The sequence below is a fragment of the Castor canadensis genome, chromosome 1, assembly GCF_047511655.1.
Source record: "Castor canadensis chromosome 1, mCasCan1.hap1v2, whole genome shotgun sequence".
NCBI classification, from domain to species: domain Eukaryota; kingdom Metazoa; phylum Chordata; class Mammalia; order Rodentia; family Castoridae; genus Castor; species Castor canadensis.
Window position 1 is genome coordinate 72,238,583 of NC_133386.1, and position 15,443 is coordinate 72,254,025.

Genomic DNA, 15,443 nt, shown 5'->3' on the forward strand with positions numbered 1-15,443 from the left:
TATCTATGATCAGTAATGCTTCTGTATCTTTTAATCCTTAGAATATGTTGTAATTTTCCCCACAAGAGCTTTTTACTAAGTTAATTTTCAGCTGATGTGCTTTATGATTAACAATTTGGGCATCAGTGAGAATCGAAGTGAATTATTTTATAGATTTTGTATATTGATTCAATTTGCAATACTATTGGTTGTCCTAGATCATTAAGAGAGATTTCCACTTTATAATGCTTACCACCCATCTCCCCTTATATTTACCTCCTCACTTTGGAATGGTCTCATTTCCCAAGACTTCATCTTGGAGAGTATAAATGAAGCATTGTTATTGGTAATTCAGACATGGAAGGGATGTTTGTGCTTCTTTTTTTCTTTTTGTTTATACTGGGCATTGACTCAGGGCTTCATGCTTGTTAGGCACATGCTCTGTTACTTAAGTATGTCCTCTTGTGCTTTTGTTTTTCATTATTTTTTGGGTAGCAGCTTTCATTTTTGCTCAGGGCAGCTGGACTGTGATCCTGTTTCTGTTTCCCTCATAGATGGGATGAGAGGACATGCATCACCATGCCCCAGGTACAGGTTGAGATGGGGTCTTACTAACTTTTTGTCTGGACTGGCTTCGAACCACAATCCTTTTGATAGCCACTTCCCAAGTAGCTAGGATTACAGGTGTAATCCACTGTGCCTGGCCAATATTTTTTCTTTCTTGGTCGAAGTTTATGCTCAAGTAACCTCTTCCCCGCTCTTTGGAGTTGGGGGGTGGTTCTTGCTATGTATTTTAGCATTCTGAGATACCTTATACTTGGTATCCTTCCTGAGCCCCCAGGTGTGAGATTACAGGTGTGCACCATCACATCTAGCTAATTTCTTTTTTCTTTTTGTCAATGCTATGCTTTGAAGTTAGAACCTTATGCATGTGAGACAAGTGTTCCTCCACTGAGCTACAGCCCTACTGTCAAACATTTTTTTTTCAATCATTTGAGGTGTTTTGTAGCAGAGAGGTTCTTAGGGTATCTAGCTCACCATATTATTGGGAAAGAATTGATTGTTATAAGGAGCCTTCCTTGGCACTGTGTTTTTATAATTTCACCTTTTGCCTGTTTTGTACTTGTGGGGTTTTTTTCCTTACTCTAGTTTGCAGTTTGGATTTTGTGTCTGTTTTGCCTTTCTTCCCTCTCTTGCTCTCTTGCTCCAGTAACTTACTCACTTACTCCAGTAACTTACTCACTCCAGTGCCTGGCACATAGTACAACTGGGTTTGTTGTATTGTCTTTCATAATACAGCTCTTTATTTATTAGGTATTTAAATGTTTAGTATAAACTTAGGTATCAGTCTATTCTTTCAACAGGGAGTATTAAATTTCACATTTAGGTTTGATTTAATGAGGATCAAGAGTGTGAAGATTATTTGACAGCTACTCTTTTTCTTACTGTGTTCTGTCTTTGAAGCAAAAGCCATGGTTAATCTTTCCATTCTTGTTATAAGCAGCAGTGAGTCATTCTGCTCACAGGAAATGTAACAGAAGCTTTTACTCTTTTACTTACATGACATGTCCTAGATCTTTGAGTATATAAAGCTTTTGAGATTATTATTATTATTATTATTATTACTTTTGAGCTTGCAGACTTAATAGTAAATCCTAATACCACTCTTCTGAATAAATACCCACTCTCCCTTCCTCCCTCCCTCCCTCCCTTCCTTCCTTCCTCTTTTCTCTCATCTTACTGGTCTGGCTAGGAATTCTGTGCTATGTTGAATAGGAGTGGGGAGAGTGGACACCTTTGTCTTGTTCCTGACCTTAGAGGAAATAATTTCAGTTTTTCCCTGTTTAGTATGATGATATCTATAGGTTTGTCATATGTACCTTTTACTATGTTGAGATGCATTTCTTCTGTTCCTGTTTCTTTAGAATTTTTATCATGAAAGGATGCTAAATTTTGTCAAAGGCTTTTTTGCATCTATTGTGATTTGTTTATATGCTATATTACCTTTATTGATTTGCATATGCTGAACCATCCTTGCATCCCTGGCATGAAAACAACTTGATCATTGTATATGATGTATTTGATGTGTTGTTAAATTCAGTTGCAAGTATTTTGTTAAGAATTTTTTTCATTCATGTTTATTAAAAAGACTGGTCTGTAATTTTCTCTTATCTCTCTTTTTTTGTTTTCTCCTCATCTGGTTTTAGATGAGTGTAATACTGGCTTCACAGAATGAGCAATAATGCACCTTCCCTTTCTGTTTCATTAAATAGTTGAGGAGCATCAATGTTCTTTAAAGGTCTGGTAGGATTCGGCAGTGAATCCATCCATTTCCAGACTCTCTGTGTTGAGAGACTCTTTATTACTGCCTGAATCTCATTGTTTGTTACGGATCTGTTTAAGTGACTTATATCCTCTTGGTTCAGTTTTGGTAGAAAATGTATCCATTTCTTCTAAATCTTCCAGTTTTTATTTGTATATAGATTTTCGAAGTATTACTTGTGATCCTATGGATTTCATTGGTATTTCTTGTGATACTCCCTTTTTCATCTCTAACTTAGGTGTTTTTCTTCCTTCTAGTCAGATTGGCTAACTGTTCATCAGCCTTACTTATCTTTTCAAAGAACCAACTTATCTATGTCTTTAGTGTGTATCTCTTTTTCTGTACCTGTTATCCATAGGTTTGGGCTTTTTTTTGTTGTTGTTGTTGTACTGGGGGTATATTGTGGCATTTACAGAAGTTCTTCTTACAATGTATCAAATATATCATACTTGAATTTAACCCTTTCTCCATTCTCTTTTTATCCCCCCCCCCCTCCCGCCCCCAGGTTTGGCCTTTTGATGGTGTACCAGAGGCCTTACATATTCCTCTACTTTATCGTCAATCCCTGGTACTATATTTTCAACCTGCTCCACTCTCTTAAGAAGACTGTTGATTGAAGCTTTTATTTGCTGTTTTGAACACATAAGATTTCTTTTTTTTTTTTTTTTTTCAGGATTTCTCTATTTTTAGTTAATTTCCTTTTCATATCCTGCACCATCTTCTTTATATCATTCAGCTGTTTGTTTGAAATTTCTTTAAGTTCAATTAACTAACTAAGCTTTATTTATATCCTATTTGAATTCATTCAATTGCTTATACATTTTCTCTTCAATTTCTTTCTTTCTTTTTTTTGCAGTACTGGGGTTTGAACTTGGGGCCTATACCTTGAGCACCTCCACCAGCGCTTTGTCTTCACTGTCACTTAAGTCCTTTAGTTTGGAGTTGTTGTCTCTTGGAGGAGACATACTGGTTTGTTTTTTCATGGAATTTGTTTTTATTGCTGGGATTTATGCTTCTGGGGTAGAGTTTTTGGTTGGAGGGGTGTCAGTTCTCTTTGTCCTTTTAGTTAGAATTTCCTTTAGGCTATTTAAGTGTGTGTAGTGGGTGGATTGTGGTATATTTTTCTGTGTCTACCAGTGTGTGGCTCAGTACAGTGCTCACGATGTTGGACACAGCTCCCTTCTACACTCAGGAGGGCAAAGACTTAGCTGCAGGTACTTTCTTAGGAGATAATCACTGTCCTGAGATTATGATAAACCCTAAGGAAGCCAGTCATTGTTCCTGCCCCAGTATATTTAGAAGAATGTAGGAGCAAAGAAGAATGTTCGTGATCTAAACAGAACTAAATTAATAAGGGTGTTAATAGGAAGGAGATGGGGGGGTAACATGAGTGAATAAGGCAGGAAGGGGTTAGTGAGAAAGTAGGATGAGGTAGGTAGGAAAGATCTAGTTAATGTGTTGGGGAAGAGAAGTGAGAAAAAAAAACAGAAAAATTTGAGAAACGCTCTGATATCTAATTAGCCTGATTAAAGCGTAGGTAATAAGGAAGGATTATGGATGGAAAGATAGAGATAAGAGGCCAAATATGAGTGAGAACTGTTCTAATTTGGAATGGAAGGAATGTGTAAATGGAGAAAGAAGGTAGGGAAAGGACAGAGAAGACAGGGATTAAGATAGAATATTGAAAGTTGGTGTTATCCATATACTGTGACTGCAGGGAAAAGTCAGGGAGGAAAGCAGAACTGAAACAGAGATGATAAATTTATCTGGTCAGATATAAAAAAAAAATACAAATGATAAGGATCAAAACCCAGTAGTGACAAAAGCTTATTTTTTAAAACATCAAAATTTTCAGTTGCTTTATTTCTTTTTTTTTTGCGGTACTGTGGCTTGATCTCAGGGCTGCCTGCTTGCTAGGCAGCTGCTCTACTGCTTGAGCTACTCCCCCAGTCCTTCAGTCCTTCAACAGCTTTCTTGAGTGGCTATCCATTCATTCATCTGTGTGTGTGTGTATGTATATATATTTGTATCTGTCTGTCTATCATCGATATCTGTCATCTCTGTATGTGTCTATCATCTATCCATCTGGATATATGAATCTTTCTATCTTTTTTTTTTCCTTTCTAATTTTTTTGTCCTTTCAGAGTCTGAGTCTTTTCATCATCTCTCTGATTTTTAGTTCTGCTTTCCTTCTTGACTTTTCTCTGTGGTCACTGTATATGTATAACAACAAAGTTAGTTCGAGACTTGACTCCAGAATGGAGTAGGGGTGGGGGTCTTGGATATCTGAATACAAACTCCATTGAAGGCTTCTGAGGTCTGAGCTTTCAGCCCGTCAGTCTTAACACTTCCCACTAAGTATGTTGTTTCTTCTTCCGAGTCCCCACGAACTCACAGTCAGGTATATGTCCCAGTGGCAGTTCTTTCCTGTGTTGGAAGCAGCTGAAGTGTGCTTCTGTGCACGCTGACTCACTTTCTTAGTTGTAACTAGTGGCTGTGTCCTGTTCAACCAAAGGACTTTATCTTTTGTCTTGGCAGGGACTTCTATGTAGGTGTTTCCTGCTGTGTTTCTTGCTGGAATCTCCAAATTAAGAGTTGGATCACAAGGCTTCTGTGCCCACCCAGGAGCGTGTCTGCCCGATTAAGTTCTTGGTCCATTTTTTCTGCTTTTGCCTGCAGTTGCTGGTACACTCTTAGGCTGTTGGTCAAATCAAAACTACTTTGGTGCTAGTGCTTACTATCTTAGTATTTCTGCAGGGAGTTAGGTGAGAGTATTGGTGTTCATTGAGGTGTATCCACCTGGAATAATGGCGGGTGAAGTTACTCCGTGGTCATCTTCCCATCATCTCTTGCTCCTACTGCCTTACAGATGCATGAGGAGGCTGTGAGGTGGGAACACAAAGAACAAGGGTTTATTTTGGCCTATAGTTTTGGAAGTTTCCAAGATTGGGCAGATCCATTGTTTTGGATGTCTGCTGGCTGTTTGTATGACAGTGGCAGGGAGATGTACCAGTGCAAACTGCTCACCTAATGGCCAGGAAACGAGAGAGTTTATTTTTGAAACAGAGTCTCTCTATATAGCCCAGGCTGGCCTTGAACTCATGATCCTCCTACCTTAGCCTCCCTATGCTCATGTAATGGAATTCCTACTTGGCGGTAAAAAGGAATGAACTACTGATAAATGCAGTAATATCCAGGTGGATTTTAAAAACATGCTAGTTCAAAGAAACCTCACTGGAGACTATATCCTATATGGTCCCATGTGTATGATAGACTTAAAAGACAAAACCACTGACGGATGGGAGTCAAACTGATGATTCTCAGGGGCATGATGTGGGGGAAGGCAAAGGTATAAAAGGAATGAAATGGAAGGAAATTGTCAGTGTCTTATATGTAACGGTTATACACGATTATACACATCTTACAAAACTCTACACCTACAGCCGTGAATCTTGCACTGTTGAACTCCTATACAAACAATCTGACTTATGAAAAATACAAGTTTTCTTTATTCCTAAATATAGAACCAATTTAATGTTCTTTCCATTGACAAAAATACGTATTATATTTTGGATTTTTTGACTTGATGTCTCAGTATATAGCCCAGGCTGACCTCAAACTTGTAATCTTTCTACCTCAGCCGCCTGAGTGCTGACAAATGTGTATTTACGTCTTATGTGAAAAAAATCCATGAAATTTGTTAATTTCATTACTTTCTCTTCTGTGTCATTTTTATTTTTACTACATCTAATTTTTTTTAAAGCCGTATTTATTTGAACTTAGTGCCTTGCTAGGCAAGCAGGCAGTCTACCTCTTGAGTCACATCCCCAACCTTTTTCATTTTTAGTTATTTTCTTATCTAGGGTCTTATGTTTTTGCCTGGGGTGGTCCTTGCACCACAATCTTCCTACCTATACCTTCTGTGTAGCTGGAATTACAGGTTCATATCATCTCACCCAGCTTGTTTGTTGAGATGGGGTATCAGTAACTTTTTGCCCAGGCAGTTGTCCAGCCATGATCCTCCCAATCTCTGCCTCCCTAGAAGCTGGGATTATAGGCCTTGTTGTAAAATCTTTTAGTAAAAGTCATGAAGAAGCAGAATCTTTAGGATCCACCCTTTGAGATGAACCTATTAGTGCTTTAGTTCTGTATCTGTTATAAATTTTATATGTTACAAATATGTGGCTATTATGTAAAAATACATACAAAATACGTGAACAATTTATGTGCAAATTGGATTCATAATGAGCTTTTTTTTGAGCCCTCTGACATTCATTGGGTGGTTATTATTTCTCATTCCCTCCTTAAACAGTTATGAACAAATCAACATATAAATCCTTGGAACCATTATTATGAATGCCAAGTACTGTCTTGTAGTACATTTTCAGTAGCCATTGAAGTGATAGGACTAGATATTTTACTCTTAATTTTTAAATTCTTGTACTACATTTTAAAGTTCAAATGCCTTTTTGTTGCTTTTTTGTTTGGTTTCTGTTTTTGTCTTTTTGGCAGTGCTGGGGTTTGAACTCAGGGCCTTGTGCTTGCTGTGCAATCACTCTACTACTTGAGACACATCCTCTCCCCTCAACTGCTTCTTTCTTCAGTAGTTAACATTAACTTCTTTTATTCTGGTCTGCTTCTAATTTGCTTTTTAATGTGAGATTTATATTATGAACATTCCTAGAATTATGTTTAGAATTAGAGTAGACAGTACTTGAAGAATTCTTGAATGACTAAATTCCTTGGATTTGAATTCATGTGTTGCTTGGATACTCTTCTACCATTTTCTACTCCCTCCACTGTCATAGATAGTAGGATTGCCAGGTTGAATACTAAGTAGTCCTCAATCACTTGGGTGAGTGGGAGCAAAGGCAGGTAAGGGTAAAGTTCTTATGCTTCATAAAATGAGAAATTGGACAGAGAAATCCATTTTTTGATTGACTATTGTCAGTTTGTGTGTACTTTTTTCCTCCTTTTTGTACTGGGAATGGAACCCAGGTCTTTGCACGTATAAGGCAAGTACCCTATTGCTGACCTATACCCTAAACTCTGTATGAACTCTGAAACATCATTGTGTCTGGTCCTAACTTTTCCTTTCTTTTCACCCTCTGTCAGGTTCTTCAGAGTAGATATCCAAGTCTGTTGGCAGCAGCTGATCACCTGCTGGACATTTATATCCAGCTTACTGGAGAGAAACACCTCCATCTGAGTGGATACAAACAGGTATCCCAGGAAGTTTCAGAAACTAGGAGAGAAAACAGAAGACTAATCCTTGAGGGAAGGGAATTGTCACTAAGGTACTAGACTACACACCGTTCTCAGTTGCCATTTTAAAAGGAGCCTTTTTGAAAATTACTAGTTACAACTAAATTGTTAGGACAAGTTGGGTTTTGAAATTAAACTTCTGGGTTGCTACATGGGGCCAGATACTTTTTTCATATATGTAGGTACTTATTGGGAAAGCTTAATGAAGATAATGTTATTTTGCACTTTTAAAAGTAAGAACACAAAAACAGGTATGGTGGTGCATGCTTCTAATCCCAGCACTTAGGAGACTGAGGCAGGAGGATGGGAGAATGTGAGACCATCTCTCTCTCCCATATGTGGGATCTTAAATGAGCCTGGTAGTTCGCTCTATATGGTGGACTGTGTGCCTCAGCTTTCCAGTCTCAGTGCTCTTTGAGAAGTACAATTTAGGAACAGGCAACTCCCTTCATTTTCTTACTCTGGCATGGCTGTGGGAGGAATGAGTGATAGGTTGCCTCCTGGTATAAGTATAAGGACTCACATGTAATACTTTCTTTTCTTCAGATACAAAGGTGGAGATGAAATTATCACATGTTCCTAAACTTAAGTGGGTCAAATAAATTGATGTTTTTGGCCTGTGATCTTGGGTGTTTGTGGTACTGGGGATTGAACCCAGGCTCTTGTGCATTGAACCCAGGCTCTTGTGCATGTTAGGCAAATGCTTTGCCATTCGATCTATGCCCTTGGCTAGTTTGTTTTTATTTTATTTTTGAGACAGAGTTGTACTCTCTTGCCCAGGCTCAAATTCTTGATCTTCCCGCTTTGGCCCCCAAGTAGGTGAGATTCTAGATGTACCACCAGGACTGTTGGCATATGGTCTTATTTCTTAGCTTCTTCCTTTTTTTTTTTTTTTAAAGGGATCTGCTGAATTGGTGTAATAGGATTGCTCATAGTTTTGATAGTTCGTCTTCAGCAGCAGCATTAAATATTTTTCAAGAGGTAAGAATATAGTCTTCTTATCAGTTATCTCTTTGCTCTAAAGCTGTTGATTCCATTCTGTCTTTGGATTGCTATCAGAGTTTTCTTTAGTCTAGGAATAGTTTATTATCTTCAGCTAGTTAAAACTGAACTGAAAGGGGGAGAAATGACCCAAACAATGTACGCACATGTGAATAAATGAATAAAAAGAAAAAAAAAACCCTGAACTGAAGCTTCCTTAAAACTAATTGTTTATAATAAATGTATTATAGTTTTTAAAACAATAGTATGGCTTGAGGTAGAGTAAAACAGATAGTGAAATCAAAAGGTAGAATGAAAAGAAAGCTGTTTTGTAGTAGAGCAGTGTGGCAATCCATAAAGTGTTTCTCAAGATAGGTACTATCTAGCACTATGTATAATTTTTTAGTTTATTTGATAAGTTGTGTTTGATCCTTTTACCTGCCTCTGTAGGACTTTTTATCTTTAGTACAGCAAAAGATATGTGGGAATTACAAAGTATAACCTTGAGGAAAAAAATGTGTAGTAGGGGAGCCCTTTCATAGTATAGCTCTACCAAATTCCATTAAGAACAAGGTGCGATTTATTCCTTCCTGTTTAGCAATAAAAGTGGTGCTGCCTGAGGATTTATAGGCTCTTAAAATGTTGACCAGTTTTGATTATAAAGTGTTTTGATACCTGTCAGCTGGTATTGAGGAGAGAGTAGTGACTCATTTTGGTTTGCAGCGTCTCTGTTTGTGATGAAGTGACTTTGAGTAGGAAAAAACCTCCTTTGGACTACACACTTATGCTCAGCTAACCCCTGAAATGCTGTGTGTCAATCTATATTCTTGTCCCTCATTTTCCAGTGAAATTTCTTTCTCCTTCTCCCACACATCTCAGCTCTTGCTATAACACTATTTTGTACTTTTCTAATAAAATTGAGACATTGGTAGGATTTCTCTTCTATTTTAGTTTTTTTATTTGGTGATGAGACAGGGTCTTACTATGTAGCCCAGGCTTGCTTCAAATTTGCTAACCTCCTGCCTCAGTATTGGGAGTGCTGGGGCTACAGGCATGCACTACCATGCCTGGTAGGTAGGAGGGTAGGGGTGTGTGTGTGTGTGTGTGTGTGTGTGTGTGTGTGTGTGTGTGTGTGTGTGTGTGTGTGTTAAGCTCACTTTATTAGCTGAGCACAGTGGCACATGCTTTTTGTCACTGCACCTTAGGAGACTGAGGCAAGAGGATTTCTTGAGCCCAGGAGTTTGGAGCCAGCCAGCCTGTGCAACATAGTGAGAGCCTGTCTCTTTAAAAACAATAAAAGCCCAAATTTATATAACCCATATACCATGAAAAGTCACCTTTTTTTTTTTTTTTTTTTTTTTTTTTTTTCAGTTTTGGGGATAGAACTCAGGGTCTCTTGCATATGAGACTGTATACCCCTGCTCCTGAAAATTACTAGTTGGGCAATTCTCTTTGGTTGAAATAATCCAGAAGTTTGTTAGGTCACTGGACATGAGTTAAACTCAGTCACTAAACCCTCTCTTCTCAGAGGTTGGGGATGTTGCTGAGAGTTTCAGCCCTTTGTTCGTGAGCTTGGGCCTTCTGGTGTAGCTAGTCCCTCCCTTGAAAGGATGTAAGGGCACTGTAGCTAATAACACTGCTATTAGCATAAACTCAGATGTGGTCCTTAGTGGCTTGTTGTGAATAACAAACTATCACCTGAGTAGTTCCGTGGGCTTTTTTGAAGCCATGTGCAAAGAATTGAGAACAAAAAATAGATAATGTTCTTTATTAAGGGATACTCATGATGTCATTTACCTCGATCTAGCTTGTATTTCTTACAAGCAGAAATTTAGTAGAATACTTCTAGTTCACCTTTTTGGGGGTAGAGTGTATTTTTGGTGATACTTTATACCTTACCACATCAGAAGAGCTGTTTGGTGGCTACTGGTAGTTGCTAAGATCAAGTGGTCCCTCTTGCATACCAGGTATTTGTGAACACTTGCTCAGCATGCATAAGGCTCTTCAGCTAGAAAACAGTCTTTTAGCGTTACGTCAGCACTCTCTGAGAGTCAGTTCTCTGTGAACCATATATCTGATGATTAACAGTAAATTGCCCTCTTTTGTCTGAAGTTAAGATTTGCAAAATGAAGTGGTTTTGTTTGTTTTTTTCTGCTTTCACCAGTATTGACATCCTTCAAATTTATTTGGGTCCTCTTTCTCCATTTTGGTAAAGTCCTGTGTCCAGGGTTGGTACCTTTTTTGTCCTTTAGTCCTACAGAAATGTACCTGCTGCATTTTAAGTTCTCCCTCTTGAGGTCAAGATAATGAAGTTGTGTGTTTAATGTGTTGTTTTTAAAATCAGTTGATGTTTATCTTTGTTACCTCAATAGGCTCTGGATTGTTTCACAGCTATGCTTTCTGAGCATTTAAGCAAACTGAAAATTGCAGAAGTTATTGGAAGCAAATTGAACATTTCTAAGAAAAAGGTATGGGGTGCTATTTTTGCTTTTCCTGTAGAAAGAATGCTGGAATATTTAGCTTGCTTGGTGGTCTTTGGTCCTTGAGTGGGACAGTTTTTACCATGTTCACTCTGTAAATGTTTGTGGTCTTATTACTGCCTGTCATGGACATAAAACTTCCAGTATCCCTTACATAAGTAGTTCTCCATGGATTCTACACTCTTACAAATGAGGTTCCTCATTTCCTGTATCATACACATACTTTATTCTCCAGTGTTTTAGTGACTTTATTCATTTATTAATTAATTAATTCATTCATTTATTTTTGGCAGTACTGGGGCTTGAACTTAGGACCTTAGAGCCACTCCACCTCCCCTTTTTCTTTGTGTTAGGTTTTTTGAGATCGGATCTCATGAATTATTTGCCCAGGCTGGTTTTTGAACCATGATCCTTCTGATCTCTGCCTCCCAAGTAGTTAAGATTATAAGCATGAGCCACCTGCACCCAGCTAACCTTTTAATTCTGTAGATTATAGACTCAAGTCAAGAATTAGTGCCGTCTTTGTGTATAGTTTGGTATACAGATTTTTTTCTATCTCTGTTTCTGGAAAAGCTGAAAAAAAAACATAATACCAGCAAATGCCTGTATACTCACTACTTAGGTTCCTCACTGATATTATTACTATTTTATCATTCATATTTTGTATCAAAATGTGTGTTTTCCATCAGGGCACTGGTGGCTCACCTATAATCCTAACTACTCAGGAGGTAGAGATCAGGAGGATCGAGGTTTGAACCCCAGGCAAATATTCATGTGACCCTATCTCAAAAATACCCTTGGACTGGTGTAGTGGCTCAAGTGGTAGAGCCCCTGCCTAGCAAGCGTGAGGCCCTGCATTCAAACCCCTGTACTGCCAAAAAAAAGAAAAAAGTTCGTTCGTTTGTTTGGCTGTGCTGGAGTTTGAACTCAGAGCCTGGCACTTGGCTAGGCAGGCACTCTACTACTTGAAACGTACCTTTAGTCTTTTTTGCTTTAATATTTCTCAGACAGGGTCTCACATTTTGATCATGGTCAGCCTGGTTCATGATCCTCCTGTTTTTGCTTCTTATTCATGTTCATAGGTGTGAGCCACTGTGCCTGGCTCAAAATAAGTATTTTTGGGGCTGTATATATAACTCAGTGGTAGAGCTTGTGATTAGCATGTGCAAGGCTTGGTTCAATCTCTGGTACCACCCTGAAAAAATGTATTTTTGGAGGAGAGAGTTTTTCAGTAGTGTTATTGGTGTGGTTGGTGACTGGAGAAATGTCTGGAGTTCATCAAGAACCTGATATCTGGCATTCCCACTTGAGTGATGACTCTGCAAAGCCTTATATCAGTAGCTGCAGTAGCAGAGATGTTTCTTCAGCTTCTGAAATTATAGTAGGAATGGTTTTCGCTGTAGATCATAGGGCACCTTACTGAAAATGACTTAAACAATACATCAAGCAATAGGAATGAAGCCACCACATTTAGTTCACCCCCTTTGGTTATGGTTGGGTTTCTCCTTCCCTGAATATTTTGTCCCTTTCACTCTGGCTTACACGTGAACAAAATCTGATTTATTTTGAGTTAGTGCCAAGAGTAAAGAGATAAATGGCTAGACATCCAGGAGCATCTGCTACAGCTTCTCTTTTTGCTTTCCCTATATAGTCAGATAGACTTGCTCTATGTTAGAGATTCTTTTTGTTTTGTTTTGTAGACAACATCTCACTATATAACCTAGTTTGGCCTCGAACTCTCAATCCTCCTGCCTCAACCTCCTGAGTGTTGGGATTATAGGTCTCCCCCACCATGCCTGCCTTATGTTAGAAATTTAAAACAGTGGAAAGCATAGTTGAAGAAAAATTTACTTTGTTTTTTTTTTTTAATTGTTCATTCTATTAGAAAATGTCAACATGTTCACTTTAGATTATAAGCAGAGGCTTATTTGAATGAGTAAAAGTACCATTTCAGGAAATTCTGATTGATGTAAAAAACATAAGAAACTTGAGGGGGAAAATCCCTTGATTAAAAGGTAACTAACCTTTCTTGGAAGTAGATAGTGTTTTTTTTCTTTTGCATTACTGGGGTTTGAGCTCAGGTCCTCATACAAGCAGGTGCTCTACTGCTTAAGCCATTCTACCAGCTAGACAGTTCTTTTGATAGAGGTCTGATAATGCCTGTATAGATAAAGAATTGTTCAAAGAGCATGCAGATTTTTTATTCAGTTGAAATCTTTCCCTCCCACAGGCTGAATTCTTCTGTCAACTTTATAAACCAGAAATTGTGATTAATGAGCTAGATGTGCAAGTAGGTCGAGTGCGGCTTCTTCGGAAACAAAGTGAGGCTGTTCACGTACAGAAGTAAGTAGGGTTCTAAACTAACCTGAGGAGTTGTCAGGAATTTGTGAGAAGGCCTAATCCAGACCCTATTCTTGAGCAAAACATTTGCCTGAACTGTGATCTCTCCAATGTGCTGTGTAGTAAGGAGCCGTGTTTTTACAAAGTATGTTCTGTGTAAGTAGATTTAGTAGGTGAAGGGAGCAGTGAAAGCCTTTAGGGACTAAAAAGTTGAATTCTTGATTTTATTTGCTATTGTTTGATTAGTGAAGCAAGGCTTAGTTGGAAGTCACACTCTTAACAGTTTATCAATCCCTTAGAGGCTCAAATTATTTAAGATTCCAAGATCTAGGTGATGTTTCTTACTGTGTTGAGTGCCTTGTATTTGCTTTTTTATATAGTTGTTATAATACTCTTAAAAGTTGGTTTGTTAGTGTCCTAGGATTGTCATTACAAATTGCCATAAACATTGTTGGTTTAAACAACTGCCATTATTGTCTGACAGTTCTGGAGGCCACAAGTTTGCAGTTGAGGTGTTGACAGAGCCATGGTCTAGGGAAGAACACCTTCTTGCTTTGTTTTTGTTTTTGTTTTGTTTTGTTTTTTTTCTGGTGGGACTGCAGTTGAACTTAGGGATTTGCACTTACGTAGCAGGTGCTCTACTGCTTGAACCATGCCTCCAGTTCATTTTGCTCTAGTTGATAATGGGTTCTTGTGAACTATTTGCCTGGACTGGCCTTGAACCATGATCCTCCTGATCTCAGCCTCCCAAGTAGCTAGGATTACAGGCATGAGTTACCATTGCCCAGCTACTTTCTTTCTTCTTTCTGTTCTTTTATTCTCCCAGCAGTCTTGGTGCTCTTTAGGTTAAAGCTTTCTTACTCTGGTCTCTGTCTCTTGTTTCTTAATGTGTGTTTGTGCCTCCAAATCATCTTAAAAGGACATCAGCCATTGAATCTAAGGTCTACCCTGATATAGTATGACCTTATCTTAACTTGATTAAATCTGTAATGATTCTATTTCAAAATAAGTCACATAGGGTAAGACTTCAGTGCATTACAATTTGATGCTATTGTACATGTTTTACAGGTGAGAAACAGAACATAGGTTGAGGGATTTACTCAAGACAATTTAATATCTTGTCTAACTAATACTTTGAATATTCAGAATCTATCACTTTAGTAGGTGTTGAATAGCCAGTGTTTGCAGAACAAGTTAATTTTGTAATTCATACATTGTAGGAATATCTGATAGAGCATGCAGACAATTTCTCTGACCTTTTTTATTCTCATTTTTCTTTCTTTGACCTGGAAAATCTGGTTCCTTCAGCCTTACTTTTTTAGACTGTTTCTTTCAGTGCTGGGATCATGTGGTAGACAAGTGGTCTACCACTGAGCTAACATTCCTAGTGCTTTTTTTTGGAGATTGGATCTTCCTGAGTTGCCCGGGCTAATCTTGAACTTGTGATCCTTTTGCCCTTAGCTTCCCAAGTAGCTGGGATTATAGATATGCCCTACCCGGCCTGACCCAGCCTGACTTCTCAGTTCCTTTTTCCCATTTGTAGGGAGAAGCTTACTTTTGCTGCTACTCGGCCATCCTCTGTTCTCATTGAACAGCTTGCTGTGTGTGTCAGCAAAGGGGAGCCTGTGTTGCTCGTGGGTGAGACAGGGACCGGCAAAACCTCTACTGTCCAATACTTGGCTCATATTACAGGTAACTTTCGGAGGGATATTACTGCACCCAAACATTTCATGCTGACTTTTCTTTTTAAGTAGTAAGTCTAAAGACTGTTGGAATTTAAAAAGTATCTTAATCCATAAGCAGTCTCTTGCCCTGATAATAATCACTGTTAACAGATTGGTATTATTTTAGTTTATGCTATACAAATTCATGTACATAATAGGTTTTGTTTTGAAACAAATGGGATTATAAGCTACATGTTGCATTTAGTTAAGCAAATTGGCCAATTTAAAAGAATGGCCAAATAATATTACATACTATGCTCATTTATTTAGTCTTAATTTATAGACATTAACTTATTGAGGAATCTTTTTGTCGTTTAGCTATCAGATGATAAGACAGTGTAGTAGTGACTG

General features: G+C 38.2%; 1 protein-coding gene across 4 annotated transcripts in view; it reads left to right on the top strand.

Moving 5' to 3' along the window:
* Mdn1 (midasin AAA ATPase 1) overlaps positions 1–15,443 on the top strand; it is a 148,067-nt gene that overhangs the window by 19,424 nt on the left and 113,200 nt on the right. For all 4 annotated transcript variants that reach the window (XR_012449601.1, XM_074078153.1, XM_074078160.1 and 1 more), the window contains exons 10-14: positions 7,418–7,599; positions 8,467–8,548; positions 10,921–11,016; positions 13,259–13,371; positions 14,912–15,060. Coding sequence is in view for 3 of the 4 variants with exons in the window: in XM_074078153.1 (XP_073934254.1) it covers positions 7,418–7,599; positions 8,467–8,548; positions 10,921–11,016; positions 13,259–13,371; positions 14,912–15,060 (622 nt within the window). In the remaining variant the exon portion in view is untranslated. The remainder of the gene's footprint in view (positions 1–7,417; positions 7,600–8,466; positions 8,549–10,920; positions 11,017–13,258; positions 13,372–14,911; positions 15,061–15,443) is intronic.